This window comes from Nansenia antarctica, assembly GCF_963989245.1.
Source record: "Nansenia antarctica genome assembly, chromosome: 16".
NCBI lineage: Eukaryota > Metazoa > Chordata > Actinopteri > Argentiniformes > Microstomatidae > Nansenia > Nansenia antarctica.
Genome location: NC_137686.1, coordinates 9210253 through 9221135, shown reverse-complemented (window position 1 = coordinate 9221135; position 10883 = coordinate 9210253). Strand labels below are relative to the sequence as shown.

The 10883-nt window shown below is 47.9% G+C and overlaps 2 protein-coding genes across 2 annotated transcripts; both read left to right on the top strand.

The window, feature by feature from the left end:
* Window positions 1–2748: 2748 nt before the first annotated feature.
* On the top strand, window positions 2749–4880 carry LOC308171933 (sentrin-specific protease 2-like; the record flags this gene model as incomplete). Its single annotated transcript, XM_080546846.1, has 2 exons — window positions 2749–3204; window positions 3859–4880. The coding sequence occupies 2 exons, from the start codon at window positions 2749–2751 to the stop codon at window positions 4762–4764; spliced, it is 1362 nt and encodes a 453-aa protein (XP_080402972.1). The 3' UTR covers window positions 4765–4880.
* A 118-nt stretch (window positions 4881–4998) lies between these two features.
* On the top strand, window positions 4999–5824 carry LOC308171932 (sentrin-specific protease 2-like; the record flags this gene model as incomplete). Its single annotated transcript, XM_080546845.1, has 2 exons — window positions 4999–5010; window positions 5057–5824. 2 exons carry the CDS (start codon window positions 4999–5001, stop codon window positions 5795–5797), a joined length of 753 nt encoding a protein of 250 aa, XP_080402971.1. The 3' UTR covers window positions 5798–5824.
* Window positions 5825–10883: the final 5059 nt, after the last annotated feature.

Sequence of the window (10883 nt, the reverse complement as noted above, 5' to 3'; positions counted from 1 at the left end):
CCTATTGACGTTATTGTTATTTATTTAGATATATTCATCAATCTAGGGCTGCTTATTTTACTTACATATGTTACTTATTATTATTATTATTATAATAATAATTATTATTATTATCATTGTGTTTTTTGTATCTGAATGCTGCAATGTCAATGTTGAGGAACCAAAGCCAAAGAATTGTACTCTTGTGTACTTGTACAGTACGATGTAATAAAATCGATTCTGATTCTGATTTTTTCTGTCCTTGCCTGACCAGGTGCGATTGGCCTTAATGAACCCAGACTACTTCTCGAACAAAGTGAAGACCAACTCACTGGTGAAGGACAGCACTGACTGTAAACCCGTCATCCTCAAAGCCCTGAGGGCCATGTACGATCTCACCATGAACGGGCCCTCCAACTCCAGCTTCAGTAACCCACTGTCCCGCCCTCGTATGCCCTGCGCCATCCTATTGGCTATCGGGGGCTGGAGTGAAGGCAGCCCGACCAATGTCATCGAGGCGTATGACAGGAGGGCCGACCGCTGGGTGAAGGTGGCGCAGGAGGAGGCCCCCCGGGCTTACCACGGTACTGCGTACCTCAACGGCTTCGTCTACTGCATTGGCGGTTTTGACAATATAGACAATATAGACTACTTCAACAACGTACGCAAGTTCAACCCCGTCACATGTACCTGGCACCAGGTGGCGCCCATGCACTCGCGGCGATGCTACGTCTGTGTGACGGTGCTGCATGGCCACATCTACGCATTAGGAGGCTTTGACGCCTACGGGCGCCTCAACACCGCAGAGTGCTACGAGCCAGAGACCAACCAGTGGAGCCTCATAGCTCCAATGCATGAGAAGAGGAGCGACTCCAGTGCCGCCACACTTCATGACAAGGTCAGGACACAGCTGATGGCTGGGACACATAAGAACATGCCTTATTAGGGGCGGGGGGGGGGGGCGGTAGTCTAGAGGTTAGAGACATGTCTAACCCTAACCCTACCCCTTACCCTAACCCTAACCTTCACCCTAGCACCCTAGCACCTAACCCTAACCCTAGTTTTCCCACATGTACCGTATTCCCACATGTACCGTAACATATATATATATATATATATATGTATTATACTGCAAGCTAATCCTACAAGTCTTAAGCTGTGTGACCATTCAAGTTGAATCACCTGTTCCATTTCTAAGAAAAAATGCTACGGACAAAGGTGCACTCACGTGGATACATAGACAAAGGTACACTCACGTGGATACATAGACAAAGGTACACTGACGTGGATACATAGACAAAGGTACACTCATGTGGATACATAGACAAAGGTACACTCATGTGGATACATAGACAAAGGTACACTCATGTGGATACATAGGGATGACAAAGGTACACTCATGTGGATACATAGGGATGTGTTACATAGACAAAGGTCCACTCACGTGGATACATAGGGATGTGTTACCTAGACAAAGGTACACTCACGTGGATACATAGACAAAGGTACACTCACGTGGATACATAGACAAAGGTACACTCACGTGGATACATAAGGATGTGTGACAAGGGTACACTCAGGTGGATACATAGGGATGTGTGAATCACCTGGGCTCCTCTGGCATCCAGGTGTACATCTGTGGAGGCTTCAGTGGGAACGAGTGCTTGTTCAATGCAGAGAGCTACTGTACTCCATATGTTCACCAGAATACTTTATGAGTTCATTTCACAGATAACAGGTCTCCTCTCTTTTTCAGGTCCCAAGGTCCTTCTGGGTATTGTGGGCTGTTTGCTGTTGCGACATCATTAAATAGGTCAATCCTTGGCCTACAGAGGTCCTGAGGACCAGAGCAGCCAGAACCAGCCTCTTCCCACCTTCTGCGCCACAAGTCAAAACTGTCTTTCAATTCAATTATACTTTATTTGTGATGTCACAGGCGGATGACGGCATACTAGCATTGGTAGACTATGCATAGAGGTGAAACCTGGGATCACGTCAGTTAGATAATAACATTTGATGCATGCACATGCTCTTTGTAAAGATATATCTACTCTTGTTGAAGAGAAGATGATACTGGAGAGCATTTGGCAAGCCAGGTGATGGCACAGAGACAGTCAGGTCTACCCCGACACAGGGGTCGACAATAACATTTGATGCATTCACATGCTCTTTGTGTAGCATATCTACTCTTGTTGAAGAGAAGATGATATCTACTCTTGTTGAAGAGAAGATGATCAGGGGTGCAAACTTGTCACCTTTTAGACGTTTTTTTTTTTACCTCAAAATAGGTAAACAATTTTCCTAAATGTTCTTTATTTTCAGGCAAAAAATTATGTTGTCACCTTTGGGCCATCACCAGTTTGCATCCCTGATGATACTGGAGAGCATTGGCAAGCCGGGTGATGGCACAGAGACAAGTCAGGTCTACCCCGATACAGGGGGTCGACCGAGGAGTTCATTTCACAGATAACAGGTCTCCTCTCTTTTTCAGGTCCCAAGGTCCTTCTGCAGTGGCCTGATGTCCTACCAGCAGCAGAGAGGCAGTTCTGATTGTGGGCTGTTTGCTGTTGCGAACAGTCTCACTCTCTGCAGAGGTGAGGACCCAGCAAGCATGGAATATCATCAGTCTGCTATGCGTCACCACCAACAACAAAAGTTCGCTAGTATGCTGATGTCTAGCTAGCTAGATGATTTACTACATTGTTTTAAGGCACATTTTCCTGCTTTCAGGCTGGGCACCTCCTGACCCCATTCCCCAGCTCCATATGGATGTCCAAGCACAGCCCAGTCAGTGGGACCCAGACGAGCCCTGTTAGCCTGATGGGAATAGATGAGCTCCAGACCTCATGGATGAGCAGCTCTGATTGGAGGATGGAGAAACAGACAGCTGGTGGAATGAGTGAAAGAGACACCCTCCGTGCCGCTGTGGACCGCAGCAAAGGCTCCAAAGATCAGTACCAGCTTCGCCAGAACCCCGCCAGGCACAGCGGGAGGCGCTCACACGCATCCACTTCCAAAGAGGCGGCGAGGGGGACAGCAGGGAAGAAGAGCCCGCCCGGCCGTGCCGCTCAGGTGGAACAGAGCTCCACACGGAGGAGCGCCTCCCTGCCCGGCGTTACCCCCTCCGCTGCTCACTCCGACACTCTGCGGAGAAGCAGTAAGCAGGCCACCCTCACTGAGATGTTCCGAGGATTAAAGGCAGGGAGAAACACTTCCATGGTGCCAGTGGGCCAGACGACAACTGCCCAGTTGTTTTTGTGTTGGTGTTGTGTGATACAGCTGTAGTATGGTATCTTAGTTTTGTAGGTTGTGTTTGTTAATCTGATTTGATCTGTTAGTTAGGGTTAGAGTTAGGGTTACCACTTGGTCAGTTAATTAAATTACTTTATCATTCATTTATACATTAGATTCATTTCGCTCTTCTTTTATAGAGTAGTTTTCAGTTCATGTGTTTCTAGGAAACCTGTTTGTGTTTCTATTTTACAATAAATCTTGTTTTATTTATATTCTCCCACCTGAAAGAGAGATGGGTGGCCTAAACCATCTGCAGAGCTCCTCTAATCCTTTGTCGAGGAAACACACTGGGTTGTTGCTGTGTGGAGCGAAGGAGAGAACTCAGAGACGCTCCCTCCAGCTGCTGCCCTCCTGGCCCCCTCTTGGCATTGGGGTGGGAACGGGGCCCCCCAACCCAGATCTACCCGGCCCGGTCCGCAGCTATAGGCCCTGCCTTGCTGTAGAGGAGGCACGAAAGGAGAGCGATCGGGAGTAGGGGTGGGCATCGACGATCGATAATTGATCGATAAGGATCTTGGTCGATCACAAAATAAAACATTTGGTCGATCACAAAAAAAAAATAAAAATAAAAATTCAACCAAACAGGTCAAAGACAGGAGAGGGGAGGTGGTTCTTAGTAAGCCACTTAGTGGAGCTGTGGACACACAACCTACCAGTGATGCAACAAAGCAAGCAGAGGAGATGGACCTCTCTGCGGAGGTTGCTGCCCGGCTCAATTTGGTAGACAAAGAGTCAACCATCCCAACCCAGACCAACGCATACACCACACACACACGCCACAGTGATGAGGACTTCCCCCGACTAAGCAAAGAGATGGTGGTAGAGGTGAGCCGTGCTTTGGGTCAAAGGGACCCTAACCTGGTCCTTAGTTCTGCCTTTAAACTACGCATTACACAGAGAGACCTGGCTACACTACAGGAGGGCAGCTGGCTCAACGATGAGGTGATTAACTTCTACCTGTCCCTAGTGATGGCACGTACGCCGGGGCAAGAAGGGGGGCTCAGGATCTACTCATTCAGCACCTTCTTCTTCCCCAAGCTGCATGGTAGGGGAGGGGGACAGGAAGGGGGCCATGCGGCTGTGAGACGCTGGACAAAGGCTGTTGACCTCTTCCTGTATGACGTCATCCTGGTTCCATTACACCTGGGAGTCCATTGGTCTCTGGCTGTGATTGACTTTAAATCCAGAACAGTAAGGGCCTATGACTCTATGGGCCAGAGACATGACGATATCTGCAATTTGTTACTGTTGTATTTGAGAGAGGAGCACAAGGCCAGGAAGGCCAGAGAGCTGGACATCTCTAAGTGGACCATAGGCAGTATGAGGGCAAGTGAGATCCCCCAGCAGAAGAATGGCAGTGACTGTGGAGTTTTTGCCTGTAAATACGCTGACTACATCGCTCAAGGACGGCCTCTCACCTTTAGACAGTGTCACATGCCTCTCTTCAGGAAGCTGATGATCTGGGAGATCCTCAACCAGAGGCTGCTCTAGAACTACACACCACTACAAACGACTACAGAAACGACAGCTAGATGACCAACAACAACAGAAGGACTACTTCTCAACAACTACAACCGGCTCGACAACTACATTTAAGCAAGAATAAGCACAACAGCAATAAACAACAACCTACAGGACCAAAATCAGGGGACCACAGAATGCTCTCCCTCTCTCTGACCCAGTGAACACCCCAACAGTATACAAATAAAAAATAAAAAAAGAGCAATGGAAGAGAGGGTTGGTAGACAATTTGGTAGACAAAGAGTCAACCATCCCAACCCAGACCAACGCATACACCACACACACACGCCACAGTGATGAGGACTTCCCCCGACTAAGCAAAGAGATGGTGGTAGAGGTGAGCCGTGCTTTGGGTCAAAGGGACCCTAACCTGGTCCTTAGTTCTGCCTTTAAACTACGCATTACACAGAGAGACCTGGCTACACTACAGGAGGGCAGCTGGCTCAACGATGAGGTGATTAACTTCTACCTGTCCCTAGTGATGGCACGTACGCCGGAGCAAGAAGGGGGGCTCAGGGTCTACTCATTCAGCACCTTCTTCTTCCCCAAGCTGCATGGTAGAAGAGGGGGACAGGAAGGGGGCCATGCGGCTGTGAGACGCTGGACAAAGGCTGTTGACCTCTTCCTGTATGACGTCATCCTGGTTCCATTACACCTGGGAGTCCATTGGTCTCTGGCTGTGATTGACTTTAAATCCAGAACAGTAAGGGCCTATGACTCTATGGGCCAGAGACATGACGATATCTGCAATTTGTTACTGTTGTACTTGAGAGAGGAGCACAAGGCCAGGAAGGCCAGAGAGCTGGACATCTCTAAGTGGACCATAGGCAGTATGAGGGCAAGTGAGATCCCCCAGCAGAAGAATGGCAGTGACTGTGGAGTTTTTGCCTGTAAATACGCTGACTACATCGCTCAAGGACGGCCTCTCACCTTTAGACAGTGTCACATGCCTCTCTTCAGGAAGCTGATGATCTGGGAGATCCTCAACCAGAGGCTGCTCTAGAACTACACACCACTACAAACGACTACAGAAACGACAGCTAGATGACCAACAACAACAGATGGACTACTTCTCAACAACCACAACCGGCTCGACAACTACATTTAAGCAAGAATAAGCACAACAGCAATAAACAACAACCTACAGGACCAAATCAGGGGACCACAGAATGCTCTCCCTCTCTCTGACCCAGTGAACACCCCAACAGTATAAAAATAAAAAATAAAAAAAGAGCAATGGAAGAGAGGGTTAGTCTGTCACATGTATACCATTAACAACTAAACTAAAGTCTTAATGCTGGCTGTCAGGCTTTTCCCTCTAGAATGTCTTTAGAATGTCTCTACATAGGAGTTATCCTCAGCCTCTGAATATATCCCTAGCGCAGTTATGATCAACGGGTGCGTGTGCGCCATGGTCAAGCATCAGTAATGACAGAATATGTCTCATTTTGCCCTTATTATTTTGACTCTTGATTGTGTCTGTTGTTCTGCCCAGATACAGCCTGTGCCTTGACTAGGGGTGCATCAGAAATGCAGGACACTACATGCGGAATAACACATTTCGAGAAGCTTTCGGACTGAGATCATTATAGAGAATGGAGGTGAGGTTGACATTATATCTGCTACAGGGCTTTGAGGAAAGTCACCCCACCTCTGTCATAAAATAACCCAGCATCACTGAATGTGTTTCTGTGTTGGTCACAGGTTATGAATGTGTTTCTGTGCTGGTATGAACCAGTCTGGGTCTTTGCTCCATGTGATAGGATCACCAAGGTGTCACACTCCGGCCAGCAGGACTTCAAGATGGCGGGGTTGTACTTGTTGTACAAATTTCGTTGTATGGTACCTGTACTATGGTGTATGGTGGCGTTGGATTTGATGAACCGACGTTGGTGTGAAATGGTCAACTCTTGGGCGCCGTCCGGCATGTCGTGTTTACGATGAAGATGCCTGCTATAGTAGCAGATAGAGCCTCCCCTTCCTAATGTTGTTTCTCTATTGCTATTTAGATCAGAGCGAGTAAGACAGACAGTGGGAGAGATTAGGGATGTTGACGTCCCCCCCTTGACTTGCTCCCCAAACAATCTGTCCAATGGAAGGAGATGCCGAGATTACCCCAATCCCTCTTTGTAGTGCTCCCCCTCACAGTGAACCTCAACCTCACCTCCTCCCCCTTTCCCCGGGCCCCCCCAGCTGTGCCGATGGGGAAAATCCTGCTAACAGGAGGAGTAGGCGCATTCAAGCGGTCAAGGAGAAGACCCAGAAGAAGCAGGAGCCCAAGGACAGAGTGGCAGCTCAGAGACCGTCCAGACAGAACACATCCCCCACCAAAAGAGAGAGGGAGAGTGCCATGACTGGTTTGGATCTCACTGTTGCTTCTGAATATGAGAATAAAGGAGGCAAGGACCCAAAATGCACAAGCAACAAAGTGACAATCTCCTCTCCCATACAAAATTCTGATGAGAATACTACTGGAAAGAGTGGACAGGATTTTGACAATAACCAGTCAGTCATGGATAAGGAAGGGGAGCTTGCTGCAGTACAGACCCCTGCCCCAATAAGGGGATGGATGATTGGCCCATTGTTTCAGACATTGAAGTCCAAGTTGGCCAGTTTCACAGAGATAGTCATGAGTCCTGCTAAACTTTTCAAATCCAATGACTACCTGCCGTCCAGTTCAGATCCAGAGTTCCAGAGCCAGTCCCAGCTCACACTGCCGTTCGTAAACAGTTGCTAAAAGATTAAAGTTCAACATGGATTTGAAAACCCACAGCACTCAAGAAGAGGAGGGATGTACTTCTGAGGGGAAACAAACCTCCAATGTCATGCCACCAGGAGATGAGCAGAGTGCTAACCACACCCCGATGTTAACCATTGAAGAGAGGGAAACTACTAACAATGGTTCTATACCTAGTAGCCAACGCAGTCCCCTACTCCAAAGAGGTATCAAGCGCAGTTCAGAATCAACTGAACCTGACAGCAACTCTAGTATACCAGCTGTAGATGATGGAATCTGTGAGCTCAATGGTAAAAAGTTTGCCCCAATGAAAACAATCATTTGTGACTATAATGACAATGGAACATCTAGCCCATTATCCTCTATCTATGATACCCCCCCTGACCCGCTGTGCCTTGCAGGTGATGCCAATAAGGAAGCTGTTAGGCTGCCTGGATACCGTCCGCCTATGTCAGTCCGGAAAATGGCAAAAAAAAAAGAAGATATTGTTACTGTAAACAAAACAGCACAGAAAAAGTGTGACCCAGTTTGTCAGTCACATCAAAAGCAGCTATATGAGGGCAATGGAGAGCAAAGCCATGTGGCTGGCTCGGCTCTTAGAGATAGGGAAGGGAAAGGAAGACTGAGAGCGGCTACTCTGAAAGCAATAGTAAGAGACCCAGAGACAAGGCAGAGAGTGAAACGAATAAGAGTAGAGAAATTAGAAAATGGCGAGAAAAGGGATGACATGGCACAGGTTGGGTTAAAAAGTTGCTCAATAACACTGGTAGAGCTCAAGGGTGGTGTGGAAATTGTCCAGCCAAAGATCAGAAGGAATCAGGGGAGTAAATCTCAGGATCTTAAAAGCTTGGAGTTCCCTTGTGTTAACCCGAGTTCCAGTAATGGCTGCATAGACATGGAGGCAACTGAGAAACCCACTGGGCCTTTCATGGAGGATGTGAGGGCAATAAGAAGAGGACGTAAGGGACGTCCTAAACGAAATCATCATCTCATAACAGAGTCCTCTTTAAGTATGAAAGAGTCAGTAGATCCCTCAGTTACCATGATACATTCTTCACTGTATAGTAGTGAGGGTTTATGTGAGGGCAGCTCAGGAGGTGATGGTAAGGGTGCCTTGAGTTACGTAGAACACAACCCCCTCCCTCGCAATAAAAAACTGAAAAAATACAGCAACTTTGTTTGTCTCAGTGAATCCTACACTGTTAATGTTAATGTTGATCTGGAAACTACAGTGACAACTACATTGATGAAAGAAAAACAGGAAGAGTGTCTATCTGAAATCACAGCACAGAACTTGGATACTGAGGATCAAACAACATCCCTAAAATCTGTCTGTAAGAAGAGGAAAGTTTCCCCAATTGTTGAAGTGGAACCTTCTCAGAATCAAAGGAAGTGCTTAAACTTTAATAGGATTGCTTCAGAAGATTCTCCACTGAGATATCCACGGACATTGCCAAAGCAGAAGACATGTTCTCCATCCCACAAGCTTGGGACATCTTTGGAGCCAACTGATGTCAGTGGCAACCTGTTGCACAATGGATCTAATGGATCCTCTGGTACTGATGGAATACCAGTGGCTGAAAGATTTAAAAATACACAAGAACCTAAGACGGTCATGGGAGGCTCTTTAGCAGAGGACAACGATGAGAGAATACCTGAGCCTTTGTCCACGGAACTTGATCAAATAGCAATCCTGTCCTTCAAGAACAGATACACCCTGCAGGCGTCAACCTTCCAGATGGCCATCCTGCTGCAGTACAATGCGGAGGACGTGTACACGGTGCAGCAGCTGGCCGACAGCACGCAGATCAAGATTGACATATTGGTGCAGGTGTTGCAGATCCTGTTGAAGTCCAAACTGCTTGTCCTGGAGGATGAGAACGCCAACGTGGACGAGGCAGACTTCAAACCTGACACCTTAATAAAGCTGTTCCTGGGATACAAGAATAAGAAGCTGAGGGTCAACATCAACGTGCCGATGAAGACGGAGCAGAAACAGGAACAGGAAACGACCCACAAGAACATCGAGGAGGACAGGAAGTTGTTAATACAGACGGCCATTGTGAGGATCATGAAGATGAGGAAGGTCCTGAAGCACCAGCAGCTCCTAGCCGAGGTCCTCAACCAGCTGTCCTCCCGCTTCAAACCCCGCGTCCCCGTCATCAAGAAATGTATCGACATCCTGATCGAGAAGGAGTACCTGGAGCGCGTGGACGGAGAGAAGGACACGTACAGCTACCTGGCTTAACAACAACAACAACAACAACAAACAAACGTTTCCATTCTTCTCCTCCACCTTCCCCCTCTTTTTCTTTCTTCTTCATCATCAGTTCTCAATCAGTTCATCAGTTCTCGAGTAATAAACAAAACAAAAACAGAAACACACCGTTCGTTTCTCCTCCTGACACCCTGCTGCTGCTGCCGCCGCTGTCGTCGGACGGACAGATGAGGAGAGGAGAGGAGGAGAAAGAAACACACGTGAAAGAAAGAAAGAAAGAAGGAAAGAAAGAAAGAAAGAATGAATGAAGCCCCAGTCTTGGGAGGAGAGGAGAGGAGAGGTGAGGTGGAGGTGTTTTAGTCAGGTTGTGTTGCTGAAGCAGGACTTTGACCCTTGACCCCCCCCCCCCCCCCTCCCGGAGGACCCCAGCTGCTCCCCGCAGCGCCGGGCCGATCAGAACTGCTCAGGATCGACCAGACGCTCCTCTGTGACCTGTACATAACACACACAGACCTTTGACCTTTATCTGACTACGTTAATAACATCACCCAACCCCCCCCCCCACCTCCCTGTCCCCTGGCTCCCCCAATCAGAAAACAAACCAACCCCCCCTACCTCCCCCTCTCCCCAAAACATAAATAAATCAGAAAACCAACCCCCCTTCCTCCTAGGAGCTCAGGCTGCATGCTGCTGTCTCTCTCTCTCTCTCTCTCTCTCTCTCTCTCTCTCTCTCTCTCTCTCTCTCTCTCTCTCTCTCTCTCTCTCTCTCTCTCTGATATCAGAGGGGGGGCTGTCTGTGTGTTTGGACCGGGCCTGTTAGACCTGTAATCAGCCTCCCTACCCCCCTCCTCCCCCCCACCCCCCCCCCCCCGCCACCAGTACCAGAACAACCATTTGTATAGTGTGGTTCACTTTTTTTAAATGTGTGTTAAATAAAAATGTAAGGTTTCTGTAAAAAAAAAAAATGTATCCAAGAAGAACAGAGCAATGTGTCTTTGCTCTTGCAAGCTGATCAACAATGTATTCGAGGGTTGATAAAGCACAGGGAGGAGAAGAAGGTAGAGGAGGTTTGTAAAGGTGTACCATCTGAAACGAGGCAAAGGACAAGGAGGCCAAGAGAGAAGCCGAAGAAAG